Here is a 16,108-nt window from a genome sequence, read left to right on the forward strand (position 1 = left end):
GTAATGGCACATGCCAGTGTATATAATAACAGCACTAGGCTGGTATGAGCTGAGGGTGACGCCATTAGAGGTTAGTAATGTAATGGCACCTGCCAGTGTATATAATAACAGCACTAGGCTGTTATGAGCTGAGGGTGATGACATTAGAGGTTAGTAATGTAATGGCACATGCCAGTGTATATAATAACAGCACTAGGCTGGTATGAGGTGAGGGTGATGCCATTAGAGGTTAGTAATGTAATGGCACATGCCAGTGTATATAATGACAGCACTAGGCTGGTAAGAGCTGAGGGTGATGACATTAGAGGTTAGTAAGGTAATGGCACCTGCCAGTGTATATAATAACAGCACTAGGCTGGTATGAGCTGAGGGTGACGCCATTAGAGGTTAGTAAGGTAATGGCACCTGCCAGTGTATATAATAACAGCACTAGGCTGCTATGAGCTGAGGGTGACGCCATTAGAGGTTAGTAAGGTAATGGCACCTGCCAGTGTATATAATAACAGCACTAGGCTGGTATGAGCTGAGGGTGACGCCATTAGAGGTTAGTAAGGTAATGGCACCTGCCAGTGTATATAATAACAGCACTAGGCTGGTATGAGCTGAGGGTGATGCCATTAGAGGTTAGTAAGGTAATGGCACCTGCCAGTGTATATAATAACAGCACTAGGCTGGTATGAGCTGAGGGTGACGCCATTAGAGGTTAGTAATGTAATGGCACCTGCCAGTGTATATAATAACAGCACTAGGCTGGTATGAGCTGAGGGTGACGCCATTAGCAGTTAGTAAGGTAATGGCACCTGCCAGTGTATATAATACCAGCACTAGGCTGGTATGAGCTGAGGGTGACGCCATTAGAGGTTAGTAAGGTAATGGCACCTGCCAGTGTATATAATAACAGCACTAGGCTGGTATGAGCTGAGGGTGACGCCATTAGAGGTTAGTAAGGTAATGGCACCTGCCAGTGTATATAATAACAGCACTAGGCTGGTATGAGCTGAGGGTGACGCCATTAGAGGTTAGTAATGTAATGGCACATGCCAGTGTATATAATAACAGCACTAGGCTGGTATGAGGTGAGGGTGATGACATTAGAGGTTAGTAATGTAATGGCACCTGCCAGTGTTATATAATAACAGCACTAGGCTGGTATGAGCTGGAGGTGATGCCATTAGAGGTTAGTAATGTAATGGCACCTGCCAGTGTTATATAATAACAGCACTAGGCTGGTATGAGCTGAGGGTGATGCCATTAGAGGTTACTAAGGTAATGGCACCTGCCAGTGTATATAATAACAGCACTAGGCTGGTATGAGGTGAGGGTGATGACATTAGAGGTTAGTAAGGTAATGGCACCTGCCAGTGTATATAATAACAGCACTAGGCTGGTATGAGCTGAGGGTGACACCATTAGAGGTTGGTAAGGTAATGGCACCTGCCAGTGTATATAATAACACCACTAGGCTGGTATGAGGTGAGGGTGACGCCATTAGAGGTTAGTAAGGTAATAGCACCTGCCAGTGTATATAATAACAGCACTAGGCTGGTATGAGCTGAGGGTGATGCCTTTAGAGGTTAGTAAGGTAATGGCACCTGCCAGTGTATATAATAACAGCACTAGGCTGGTATGAGCTGAGGGTGACGCCATTAGAGGTTGGTAAGGTAATGGCACCTGCCAGTGTATATAATAACAGCACTAGGCTGGTATGAGCTGAGGGTGATGCCATTACACGTTAGTAAGGTAATGGCACCTGCCAGTGTATATAATAACAGCACTAGGCTGGTATGAGCTGAGGGTGATGCCATTACACGTTAGTAAGGTAATGGCACCTGCCAGTGTATATAATAACAGCACTAGGCTGGTATGAGCTGAGGGTGATGCCATTACACGTTAGTAATGTAATGGCACCTGCCAGTGTATATAATAACAGCACTAGGCTGGTATGAGCTGAGGGTGACGCCATTAGATGCTAGTAATGTAATGGCACCTGCCAGTGTATATAATAATAGCACTAGGCTGGTATGAGCTGGGGGTGATGCCATTAGAGGTTAGTAATGTAATGGCACCTGCCAGTGTTATATAATAACAGCACTAGGCTGGTATGAGCTGAGGGTGATGCCATTAGAGGTTACTAAGGTAATGGCACCTGCCAGTGTATATAATAACAGCACTAGGCTGGTATGAGGTGAGGGTGATGACATTAGAGGTTAGTAAGGTAATGGCACCTGCCAGTGTATATAATAACAGCACTAGGCTGGTATGAGCTGAGGGTGATGCCATTAGAGGTTAGTAAGGTAATGGCACCTGCCAGTATATATAATAACAGCACTAGGCTGGTATGAGCTGAGGGTGATGACATTAGAGGTTAGTAAGGTAATGGCACCTGCCAGTGTATATAATAACAGCACTAGGCTGGTATGAGGTGAGGGTGATGACATTAGAGATTAGTAAGGTAATGGCACCTGCAAGTGTATATAATAACACACTAGGCTGGTATGAGGTGAGGGTGATGACATTAGAGGTTAGTAAGGTAATGGCACCTGCCAGTGTATATAATAACACCACTAGGCTGGTATGAGGTGAGGGTGACGCCATTAGAGGTTAGTAAGGTAATAGCTCCTGCCAGTGTATATAATAACAGCACTAGGCTGGTATGAGCTGAGGGTGATGCCATTAGAGGTTAGTAAGGTAATGGCACCTGCCAGTGTATATAATAACAGCACTAGGCTGGTATGAGCTGAGGGTGACGCCATTAGAGGTTAGTAAGGTAATGGCACCCGACAGTGTATATAATAACAGCACTAGGCTGGTATGAGCTGAGGGTGATGACATTAGAGGTTAGTAAGGTAATGGCACATACCAGTGTATATAATAACAGCACTAGGCTGGTATGAGCTGAGGGTGACGCCATTAGAGGTTAGTAATGTAATGGCACATGCCAGTGTATATAATAACAGCACTAGGCTGGTATGAGCTGAGGGTGACGCCATTAGAGGTTAGTAATGTAATGGCACCTGCCAGTGTATATAATAACAGCACTAGGCTGTTATGAGCTGAGGGTGATGACATTAGAGGTTAGTAATGTAATGGCACATGCCAGTGTATATAATAACAGCACTAGGCTGGTATGAGGTGAGGGTGATGCCATTAGAGGTTAGTAATGTAATGGCACATGCCAGTGTATATAATAACAGCACTAGGCTGGTAAGAGCTGAGGGTGATGACATTAGAGGTTAGTAAGGTAATGGCACCTGCCAGTGTATATAATAACAGCACTAGGCTGGTATGAGCTGAGGGTGACGCCATTAGAGGTTAGTAAGGTAATGGCACCTGCCAGTGTATATAATAACAGCACTAGGCTGGTATGAGCTGAGGTTGATGCCATTAGAGGTTAGTAAGGTAATGGCACCTGCCAGTGTATATAATAACAGCACTAGGCTGGTATGAGCTGAGGGTGACGCCATTAGAGGTTAGTAATGTAATGGCACCTGCCAGTGTATATAATAACAGCACTAGGCTGGTATGAGGTGAGGGTGACGCCATTAGAGGTTAGTAAGGTAATAGCTCCTGCCAGTGTATATAATAACAGCACTAGGCTGGTATGAGCTGAGGGTGATGCCATTAGAGGTTAGTAAGGTAATGGCACCTGCCAGTGTATATAATAACAGCACTAGGCTGGTATGAGCTGAGGGTGATGCCATTAGGGGTTATTAATGTAATGGCACCTGCCAGTGTATATAATAACAGCAGTAGGCTGGTATGAGCTGAGGGTGACGCCATTAGAGGTTAGTAAGGTAATGGCACCTGCCAGTGTATATAATAACAGCACTAGGCTGGTATGAGCTGAGGGTGACGCCATTAGAGGTTAGTAAGGTAATGGCACCCGACAGTGTATATAATAACAGCACTAGGCTGGTATGAGCTGAGGGTGATGACATTAGAGGTTAGTAAGGTAATGGCACATACCAGTGTATATAATAACAGCACTAGGCTGGTATGAGCTGAGGGTGACGCCATTAGAGGTTAGTAATGTAATGGCACATGCCAGTGTATATAATAACAGCACTAGGCTGGTATGAGCTGAGGGTGACGCCATTAGAGGTTAGTAATGTAATGGCACCTGCCAGTGTATATAATAACAGCACTAGGCTGTTATGAGCTGAGGGTGATGACATTAGAGGTTAGTAATGTAATGGCACATGCCAGTGTATATAATAACAGCACTAGGCTGGTATGAGGTGAGGGTGATGCCATTAGAGGTTAGTAATGTAATGGCACATGCCAGTGTATATAATGACAGCACTAGGCTGGTAAGAGCTGAGGGTGATGACATTAGAGGTTAGTAAGGTAATGGCACCTGCCAGTGTATATAATAACAGCACTAGGCTGGTATGAGCTGAGGGTGACGCCATTAGAGGTTAGTAAGGTAATGGCACCTGCCAGTGTATATAATAACAGCACTAGGCTGCTATGAGCTGAGGGTGACGCCATTAGAGGTTAGTAAGGTAATGGCACCTGCCAGTGTATATAATAACAGCACTAGGCTGGTATGAGCTGAGGGTGACGCCATTAGAGGTTAGTAAGGTAATGGCACCTGCCAGTGTATATAATAACAGCACTAGGCTGGTATGAGCTGAGGGTGATGCCATTAGAGGTTAGTAAGGTAATGGCACCTGCCAGTGTATATAATAACAGCACTAGGCTGGTATGAGCTGAGGGTGACGCCATTAGAGGTTAGTAATGTAATGGCACCTGCCAGTGTATATAATAACAGCACTAGGCTGGTATGAGCTGAGGGTGACGCCATTAGATGTTAGTAAGGTAATGGCACCTGCCAGTGTATATAATAACAGCACTAGGCTGGTATGAGCTGAGGGTGATGCCATTAAAGGTTAGTAAGGAAATAGCAGCTGCCAGTGTATATAATAACAGCACTAGGCTGGTATGAGGTGAGGGTGATGCCATTAGAGATTAGTAATGTAATGGCACCTGCCAGTGTATATAATAACAGCAGTAGGCTGGTATGAGCTGAGGGTGATGCCATTAGAGATTAGTAATGTAAAGGCACCTGCCAGTGTATATAATAACAGCAGTAGGCTGGTATGAGCTGAGGGTGATGCCATTAGAGGTTAGTAAGATAATGGCACCTGCCAGTGTACATAATAACAGCACTAGGCTGGTATGAGCTGAGGGTGATGACATTAGAGGTTAGTAAGGTAATGGCACCTGCCAGTGTATATAATAACAGCACTAGGCTGGTATGAGGTGAGGGTGATGCCATTAGAGGTTAGTAAGGTAATGGCACCTGCCAGTGTATATAATAACAGCACTAGGCTGGTATGAGGTGAGGGTGACGCCATTAGAGGTTAGTAATGTAATGGCACCTGCCAGTGTATAAAATAACAGCACTAGGCTGGTATGAGCTGAGGGTGACGCCATTAGAGGTTAGTAAGGTAATGGCACCTGCCAGTGTATATAATAACAGCACTAGGCTGGTATGAGCTGAGGGTGATGCCATTAGAGGTTAGTAAGGTAATGGCACCTGCCAGTGTATATAATAACAGCACTAGGCTGGTATGAGCTGAGGGTGATGCCATTAGAGGTTAGTAAGGTAATGGCACATACCAGTGTATATAATAACAGCACTAGGCTGGTATGAGCTGAGGGTGATGCCATTAGAGGTTAGTAAGGTAATGGCACCTGCCAGTGTATATAATACCAGCACTAGGCTGGTATGAGCTGAGGGTGACGCCATTAGAGGTTAGTAAGGTAATGGCACCTGCCAGTGTATATAATAACAGCACTAGGCTGGTATGAGCTGAGGGTGACGCCATTAGAGGTTAGTAAGGTAATGGCACCTGCCAGTGTATATAATAACAGCACTAGGCTGGTATGAGCTGAGGGTGACGCCATTAGAGGTTAGTAATGTAATGGCACATGCCAGTGTATAGAATAACAGCACTAGGCTGGTATGAGGTGAGGGTGATGCCATTAGAGGTTAGTAAGGTAATGGTACCTGCCAGTGTATATAATAACAGCACTAGGCTGGTATGAGCTGAGGGTGACGCCATTAGAGGTTAGTAAGGTAATGGCACCTGCCAGTGTATATAATAACATCACTAGGCTGGTATGAGGTGAGGGTGATGCCATTAGAAGTTAGTAAGGTAATGGCACATACCAGTGTATATAATAACAGCACTAGGCTGGTATGAGCTGAGGGTGATGCCATTAGAGGTTAGTAAGGTAATGGCACCTGCCAGTGTATATAACACCAGCACTAGGCTGGTATGAGCTGAGGGTGACGCCATTAGAGGTTAGTAAGGTAATGGCACCTGCCAGTGTATATAATAACAGCACTAGGCTGGTATGAGCTGAGGGTGACGCCATTAGAGGTTAGTAAGGTAATGGCACCTGCCAGTGTATATAATAACAGCACTAGGCTGGTATGAGCTGAGGGTGACGCCTTTAGAGGTTAGTAATGTAATGGCACATGCCAGTGTATATAATAACAGCACTAGGCTGGTATGAGGTGAGGGTGATGACATTAGAGGTTAGTAAGGTAATGGCACCTGCCAGTGTATATAATAACAGCACTAGGCTGGAATGAGCTGAGGGTGATGACATTAGAGGTTAGTAATGTAATGGTACCTGCCAGTGTATATAATAACAGCACTAGGCTGGTATGAGCTGAGGGTGATGCTATTACACGTTAGTAAGGTAATGGCACCTGCCAGTGTATATAATAACAGCACTAGGCTGGTATGAGCTGAGGGTGATGCCATTACACTTTAGTAAGGTAATGGCACCTGCCAGTGTATATAATAACAGCAGTAGGCTGGTATGAGCTGAGGGTGATGCCATTACACGTTAGTAATGTAATGGCACCTGCCAGTGTATATAATAACAGCACTAGGCTGGTATGAGGTGAGGGTGATGCCATTAGAGGTTAGTAAGGTAATGGCACCTGCCAGTGTATATAATAACAGCACTAGGCTGGTATGAACTGAGGGTGATGACATTAGAGGTTAGTAAGGTAATGGCACCTGCCAGTGTATATAATAACAGCACTAGGCTGGTATGAGCTGAGGGTGACGCCATTAGAGGTTAGTAATGTAATGGTACCTGCCATTGTATATAATAACAGCACTAGGCTGGAATGAGCTGAGGGTGATGCCATTAGAGGTTAGTAAGGTAATGGCACCTGCCAGTGTATATAATAACAGCACTAGGCTGGTATGAGCTGAGGGTGATGACATTAGAGGTTAGTAAGGTAATGGCACCTGCCAGTGTATATAATAACTGCACTAGGCTGGTATGAGCTGAGGGTGACGCCATTAGAGGTTAGTAAGGTAATGGCACCTGCCAGTGTATATAATAACAGCACTAGGCTGGTATGAGCTGAGGGTGATGCCATTACACGTTAGTAAGGTAATGGCACCTGCCAGTGTATATAATAACAGCACTAGGCTGGTATGAGCTGAGGGTGATGCCATTACACGTTAGTAAGGTAATGGCACCTGCCAGTGTATATAATAACAGCACTAGGCTGGTATGAGCTGAGGGTGATGCCATTACACGTTAGTAATGTAATGGCACCTGCCAGTGTATATAATAACAGCACTAGGCTGGTATGAGCTGGGGGTGATGCCATTAGAGGTTAGTAATGTAATGGCACCTGCCAGTGTTATATAATAACAGCACTAGGCTGGTATGAGCTGAGGGTGATGCCATTAGAGGTTAGTAAGGTAATGGCACCTGCCAGTGTATATAATAACAGCACTAGGCTGGTATGAACTGAGGGTGATGACATTAGAGGTTAGTAAGGTAATGGCACATACCAGTGTATATAATAACAGCACTAGGCTGGTATGAGCTGAGGGTGACGCCATTAGAGGTTAGTAATGTAATGGCACATGCCAGTGTATATAATAACAGCACTAGGCTGGTATGAGCTGAGGGTGATGACATTAGAGGTTAGTAAGGTAATGGCACCTGCCAGTGTATATAATAACAGCACTAGGCTGGTATGAGCTGAGGGTGATGACATTAGAGGTTAGTAAGGTAATGGCACCTGCCAGTGTATATAATAACAGCACTAGGCTGGTATGAGCTGAGGGTGACGCCATTAGAGGTTAGTAAGGTAATAGCACCTGCCAGTGTATATAATAACAGCACTAGGCTGGTATGAGCTGAGGGTGATGCCATTAGAGGTTACTAAGGTAATGGCACCTGCCAGTGTATATAATAACAGCACTAGGCTGGTATGAGGTGAGGGTGATGACATTAGAGGTTAGTAAGGTAATGGCACCTGCCAGTGTATATAATAACAGCACTAGGCTGGTATGAGCTGAGGGTGATGCCATTAGAGGTTAGTAAGGTAATGGCACCTGCCAGTATATATAATAACAGCACTAGGCTGGTATGAGCTGAGGGTGATGACATTAGAGGTTAGTAAGGTAATGGCACCTGCCAGTGTATTTAATAACAGCACTAGGCTGGTATGAGGTGAGGGTGATGACATTAGAGATTAGTAAGGTAATGGCACCTGCCAGTGTATATAATAACAGCACTAGGCTGGTATGAGGTGAGGGTGATGACATTAGAGGTTTGTAAGGTAATGGCACCTGCCAGTGTATATAATAACACCACTAGGCTGGTATGAGGTGAGGGTGACGCCATTAGAGGTTAGTAAGGTAATAGCACCTGCCAGTGTATATAATAACAGCACTAGGCTGGTATGAGCTGAGGGTGATGCCATTAGAGGTTAGTAAGGTAATGGCACCTGCCAGTGTATATAATAACAGCACTAGGCTGGTATGAGCTGAGGGTGACGCCATTAGAGGTTAGTAAGGTAATGGCACCTGCCAGTGTATATAATAACAGCACTAGGCTGGTATGAGCTGAGGGTGATGCCATTACACGTTAGTAAGGTAATGGCACCTGCCAGTGTATATAATAACAGCACTAGGCTGGTATGAGCTGTGGGTGATGCCATTACACGTTAGTAAGGTAATGGCACCTGCCAGTTTATATAATAACAGCACTAGGCTGGTATGAGCTGAGGGTGATGCCATTACACGTTAGTAATGTAATGGCACCTGCCAGTGTATATAATAACAGCACTAGGCTGGTATGAGCTGAGGGTGACGCCATTAGATGCTAGTAATGTAATGGCACCTGCCAGTGTATATAATAATAGCACTAGGCTGGTATGAGCTGGGGGTGATGCCATTAGAGGTTAGTAATGTAATGGCACCTGCCAGTGTTATATAATAACAGCACTAGGCTGGTATGAGCTGAGGGTGATGCCATTAGAGGTTACTAAGGTAATGGCACCTGCCAGTGTATATAATAACAGCACTAGGCTGGTATGAGGTGAGGGTGATGACATTAGAGGTTAGTAAGGTAATGGCACCTGCCAGTGTATATAATAACAGCACTAGGCTGGTATGAGCTGAGGGTGATGCCATTAGAGGTTAGTAAGGTAATGGCACCTGCCAGTATATATAATAACAGCACTAGGCTGGTATGAGCTGAGGGTGATGACATTAGAGGTTAGTAAGGTAATGGCACCTGCCAGTGTATATAATAACAGCACTAGGCTGGTATGAGGTGAGGGTGATGACATTAGAGATTAGTAAGGTAATGGCACCTGCCAGTGTATATAATAACAGCACTAGGCTGGTATGAGGTGAGGGTGATGACATTAGAGGTTAGTAAGGTAATGGCACCTGCCAGTGTATATAATAACACCACTAGGCTGGTATGAGGTGAGGGTGACGCCATTAGAGGTTAGTAAGGTAATAGCTCCTGCCAGTGTATATAATAACAGCACTAGGCTGGTATGAGCTGAGGGTGATGCCATTAGAGGTTAGTAAGGTAATGGCACCTGCCAGTGTATATAATAACAGCACTAGGCTGGTATGAGCTGAGGGTGATGCCATTAGGGGTTATTAATGTAATGGCACCTGCCAGTGTATATAATAACAGCAGTAGGCTGGTATGAGCTGAGGGTGACGCCATTAGAGGTTAGTAAGGTAATGGCACCTGCCAGTGTATATAATAACAGCACTAGGCTGGTATGAGCTGAGGGTGACGCCATTAGAGGTTAGTAAGGTAATGGCACCCGACAGTGTATATAATAACAGCACTAGGCTGGTATGAGCTGAGGGTGATGACATTAGAGGTTAGTAAGGTAATGGCACATACCAGTGTATATAATAACAGCACTAGGCTGGTATGAGCTGAGGGTGACGCCATTAGAGGTTAGTAATGTAATGGCACATGCCAGTGTATATAATAACAGCACTAGGCTGGTATGAGCTGAGGGTGACGCCATTAGAGGTTAGTAATGTAATGGCACCTGCCAGTGTATATAATAACAGCACTAGGCTGTTATGAGCTGAGGGTGATGACATTAGAGGTTAGTAATGTAATGGCACATGCCAGTGTATATAATAACAGCACTAGGCTGGTATGAGGTGAGGGTGATGCCATTAGAGGTTAGTAATGTAATGGCACCTGCCAGTGTATATAATAACAGCACTAGGCTGGTATGAGCTGAGGGTGACGCCATTAGAGGTTAGTAAGGTAATGGCACCTGCCAGTGTATATAATAACAGCACTAGGCTGCTATGAGCTGAGGGTGACGTCATTAGAGGTTAGTAAGGTAATGGCACCTGCCAGTGTATATAATAACAGCACTAGGCTGGTATGAGCTGAGGGTGACGCCATTAGAGGTTAGTAAGGTAATGGCACCTGCCAGTGTATATAATAACAGCACTAGGCTGGTATGAGCTGAGGGTGATGCCATTAGAGGTTAGTAAGGTAATGGCACCTGCCAGTGTATATAATAACAGCACTAGGCTGGTATGAGCTGAGGGTGACGCCATTAGAGGTTAGTAATGTAATGGCACCTGCCAGTGTATATAATAACAGCACTAGGCTGGTATGAGGTGAGGGTGACGCCATTAGAGGTTAGTAAGGTAATAGCTCCTGCCAGTGTATATAATAACAGCACTAGGCTGGTATGAGCTGAGGGTGATGCCATTAGAGGTTAGTAAGGTAATGGCACCTGCCAGTGTATATAATAACAGCACTAGGCTGGTATGAGCTGAGGGTGATGCCATTAGGGGTTATTAATGTAATGGCACCTGCCAGTGTATATAATAACAGCAGTAGGCTGGTATGAGCTGAGGGTGACGCCATTAGAGGTTAGTAAGGTAATGGCACCTGCCAGTGTATATAATAACAGCACTAGGCTGGTATGAGCTGAGGGTGACGCCATTAGAGGTTAGTAAGGTAATGGCACCCGACAGTGTATATAATAACAGCACTAGGCTGGTATGAGCTGAGGGTGATGACATTAGAGGTTAGTAAGGTAATGGCACATACCAGTGTATATAATAACAGCACTAGGCTGGTATGAGCTGAGGGTGACGCCATTAGAGGTTAGTAATGTAATGGCACATGCCAGTGTATATAATAACAGCACTAGGCTGGTATGAGCTGAGGGTGACGCCATTAGAGGTTAGTAATGTAATGGCACCTGCCAGTGTATATAATAACAGCACTAGGCTGTTATGAGCTGAGGGTGATGACATTAGAGGTTAGTAATGTAATGGCACATGCCAGTGTATATAATAACAGCACTAGGCTGGTATGAGGTGAGGGTGATGCCATTAGAGGTTAGTAATGTAATGGCACATGCCAGTGTATATAATGACAGCACTAGGCTGGTAAGAGCTGAGGGTGATGACATTAGAGGTTAGTAAGGTAATGGCACCTGCCAGTGTATATAATAACAGCACTAGGCTGGTATGAGCTGAGGGTGACGCCATTAGAGGTTAGTAAGGTAATGGCACCTGCCAGTGTATATAATAACAGCACTAGGCTGCTATGAGCTGAGGGTGACGCCATTAGAGGTTAGTAAGGTAATGGCACCTGCCAGTGTATATAATAACAGCACTAGGCTGGTATGAGCTGAGGGTGACGCCATTAGAGGTTAGTAAGGTAATGGCACCTGCCAGTGTATATAATAACAGCACTAGGCTGGTATGAGCTGAGGGTGATGCCATTAGAGGTTAATAAGGTAATGGCTCCTGCCAGTGTATTTAATAACAGCACTAGGCTGGTATGAGCTGAGGGTGACGCCATTAGAGGTTAGTAATGTAATGGCACCTGCCAGTGTATATAATAACAGCACTAGGCTGGTATGAGCTGAGGGTGACGCCATTAGATGTTAGTAAGGTAATGGCACCTGCCAGTGTATATAATAACAGCACTAGGCTGGTATGAGCTGAGGGTGACGCCATTAGAGGTTAGTACCTAAGGTAATGGCACCTGCCAGTGTATATAATAACAGCACTAGGCTGGTATGAGCTGAGGGTGATGACATTAGAGGTTAGTAAGGTAATGGCACCTGCCAGTGTATATAATAACAGCACTAGGCTGGTATGAGGTGAGGGTGACGCCATTAGAGGTTAGTATGGTAATGGCACCTGCCAGTGTATATAATAACAGCACTAGGCTGGTATGAGCTGAGGGTGACGCCTTTAGAGGTTAGTAAGGTAATGGCACCTGCCAGTGTATATAATAACAGCACTAGGCTGGTATGAGCTGAGGGTGACGCCATTAGAGGTTATTAAGGTAATGGCACCTGCCAGTGTATATAATAACAGCACTAGGCTGGTATGAGCTGAGGGTAAGGCCATTAGAGGTTAGTAATGTAATGGCACCTGCCAGTGTATATAATAACAGCACTAGGCTGGTATGAGCTGAGGGTGATGCCAATAGAGGTTAGTAAGATAATGGCACCTGCCAGTGTATATAATAACAGCACTAGGCTGGTATGAGCTGAGGGTAACGCCATTAGAGGTTAGTACCTAAGGTAATGGCACCTGCCAGTGTATATAATAACAGCACTAGGCTGGTATGAGCTGAGGGTGATGACATTAGAGGTTAGTAAGGTAATGGCACATGTCAGTGTATATAATAACAGCACTAGGCTGGTATGAGCTGAGGGTGACGCCATTAGAGGTTAGTAAGGTAATGGCACCTGCCAGTGTATATAATAACAGCACTAGGCTGGTATGAGCTGAGGGTGACGGCATTAGAGGTTAGTAAGGTAATGGCACCTGCCAGTGTATATAATAACAGCACTAGGCTGGTATGAGCTGAGGGTGATGACATTAGAGGTTAGTAAGGTAATGGCACATGCCAGTGTATATAATAACAGCACTAGGCTGGTATGAGCTGAGGCTGACGCCATTAGAGGTTAGTAAGGTAATGGCACCTGCCAGTGTATATAATAACAGCACTAGGCTGGTATGAGGTGAGGGTGACGCCATTAGAGATTAGTAAGGTAATGGCACCTGCCAGTGTATATAATAACAGCACTAGGCTGGTATGAGGTGAGGGTGACGCCATTAGAGGTTAGTAAGGTAATGGCACATGCCAGTGTATATAATAACAGCACTAGGCTGGTATGAGCTGAGGGTGATGCCATTAGAGGTTAGTAAGGTAATAGCAGCTGCCAGTGTATATAATAACAGCACTCAACTGGTATGAGCTGAGGGTGATGACATTAGAGGTTAGTAAGGTAATGGCACCTGCCAGTGTATATAATAACAGCACTAGGTTGGTATGAGGTGAGGGTGACGCCATTAGAGGTTAGTAAGGTAATGGCTCCTGCCAGTGTATATAATAACAGCACTAGGCTGGTATGAGCTGAGGGTGATGACATTAGAGGTTAGTAAGGTAATGGCACCTGCCAGTGTATATAATAACAGCACTAGGCTGGTATGAGCTGAGGGTGACGCCATTAGAGGTTAGTAAGGTAATGGCACATACCAGTGTATATAATAACAGCACTAGGCTGGTATGAGCTGAGGGTGACGCCATTAGAGGTTAGTAAGGTAATGGCACCTGCCAGTGTATATAATAACAGCACTAGGCTGGTATGAGCTGAGGGTGATGACATTAGAGGTTAGTAAGGTAATGGCACATGCCAGTGTATATAATACCAGCACTAGGTTGGTAAGAGGTGAGGGTGACGCCATTAGAGGTTAGTACCTAAGGCATGGGGTCCCGCCCTACATGTATATAATATTCTGCTGCCTTCCCCTGCGCAGGTGCCCAGGATGTGCACGTTCTCACCTTGCTGCACTCGGATTTACATGTTCCCGGTGTCCTGAGATCCGTCTGTCTTCTTGCTGACTCTGTGATCAATGTGACGGCCAAGGGCGATAGTCAGGAAGCCGCCATCGTACATCGCAAGAAGTCTGGCAGAGTTGTCACCCAGGTGAGTAAAGTATTAGCGTCCAGCTGCCACGTCTTCCAACACGCAAATCTCCCATCAGAGTCCATCAGCTCAGGAGCGGCAGTGAGAGGGAGTAATGGTTACTGTTCCTCTTACTGATATAGGGGAACCGAGCCATTGACGGACATTACATTATGTTACACCGTGTACATCCGCACCTTGTACAATCAGAGCTGCCTTGTAATTATAGCTGCTTACTGTGTAACAATCTACCATAAGTGACGTACCAAGGTCTGGTATAGGACGCAGAAGATATTACACAATAATGCCCATCATTGTGCCCGATGTCTGTGTTGCAGGTGGAACGTGTCAGAGTTTCTGATGACTTCTCTCTAGAAACAGTCAGTGATGTGCGGAGAGATCCAGAGACCAGACCTGAGGTGAGACAGGACCAGGGACTGCTGTATACTGCTAGTGGGGTCCCATGGAAGAATGTGATATAACAGGGAGCAGTGTGTGTAGGGGTCTCCTCTGCCTATAGGGACATTACTGAGGTGAGACAGGACCAGGGACTGCTGTATACTGCTAGTGGGATCCCATGGAAGAATGTGATATAACAGGGAGCAGTGTGTGTAGGGGTCTCCTCTGCCTATAGGGACATTACTGAGGTGAGACAGGACCAGGGACTGCTGTATACTGCTAGTGGGGTCCCATGGAAGAATGTGATATAACAGGGAGCAGTGTGTGTAGGGGTCTCCTCTGCCTATAGGGACATTACTGAGGTGAGACAGGACCAGGGACTGCTGTATACTGCTAGTGGGGTCCCATGGAAGAATGTGATATAACAGGGAGCAGTGTGTGTAGGGGTCTCCTCTGCCTATAGGGACATTACTGAGGTGAGACAGGACCAGGGACTGCTGTATACTGCTAGTGGGGTCCCATGGAAGAATGTGATATAACAGGGAGCAGTGTGTGTAGGGGTCTCCTCTACCTATAGGGACATTACTGAGGTGAGACAGGACCAGGGACTGCTGTATACTGCTAGTGGGGTCCCATGGAAGAATGTGATATAACAGGGAGCAGTGTGTGTAGGGGTCTCCTCTGCCTATAGGGACATTACTGAGGTGAGACAGGACCAGGGACTGCTGTATACTGCTAGTGGGGTCCCATGGAAGAATGTGATATAACAGGGAGCAGTGTGTGTAGGGGTCTCCTCTGCCTATAGGGACATTACTGAGGTGAGACAGGACCAGGGACTGCTGTATACTGCTAGGGGGGTCCCATGGAAGAATGTGATATAACAGGGAGCAGTGTGTGTAGGGGTCTCCTCTGCCTATAGGGACATTACTGAGGTGAGACAGGACCAGGGACTGCTGTATACTGCTAGTGGGGTCCCATGGAAGAATGTGATATAACAGGGAGCAGTGTGTGTAGGGGTCTCCTCTGCCTATAGGGACATTACTGAGGTGAGACAGGACCAGGGACTGCTATATACTGCTAGTGGGGTCCCATGGAAGAATGTGATATAACAGGGAGCAGTGTGTGTAGGGGTCTCCTCTGCCTATAGGGGGCATTACTGAGGTGAGACAGGACCAGGGACTGCTGTATACTGCTAGTGGGGTCCCATGGAAGAATGTGATATAACAGGGAGCAGTGTGTGTAGGGGTCTCCTCTGCCTATAGGGGACATTACTGAGGTGAGACAGGACCAGGGACTGCTGTATACTGCTAGTGGGGTCCCATGGAAGAATGTGATATAACAGGGAGCAGTGTGTGTAGGGGTCTCCTCTGCCTATAGGGGGCATTACTGAGGTGAGACAGGACCAGGGACTGCTGTATACTGCTAGTG

The 16,108-nt window shown here is 45.7% G+C and overlaps 1 protein-coding gene across 1 annotated transcript in view; it reads left to right on the forward strand.

Annotated features, from left to right (window-relative positions):
• Positions 1-14,700, forward strand: part of ELP5 (elongator acetyltransferase complex subunit 5) — a gene marked incomplete at its 3' end in the record, with an annotated part of 230,252 nt that extends 215,552 nt beyond the window's left edge. The window contains exons 5-6 of the mRNA XM_088465637.1: positions 14,133-14,302; positions 14,620-14,700. Of these exons, the coding sequence (XP_088321763.1) occupies positions 14,133-14,302; positions 14,620-14,700 (251 nt within the window). The remainder of the gene's footprint in view (positions 1-14,132; positions 14,303-14,619) is intronic.
• Between the last annotated feature and the right edge of the window lie 1,408 nt (positions 14,701-16,108).

This window comes from Taudactylus pleione, unplaced genomic scaffold (genome assembly GCF_031769625.1).
Source record: "Taudactylus pleione unplaced genomic scaffold, aTauple2 ptg002067l, whole genome shotgun sequence".
Taxonomy (NCBI): domain Eukaryota; kingdom Metazoa; phylum Chordata; class Amphibia; order Anura; family Myobatrachidae; genus Taudactylus; species Taudactylus pleione.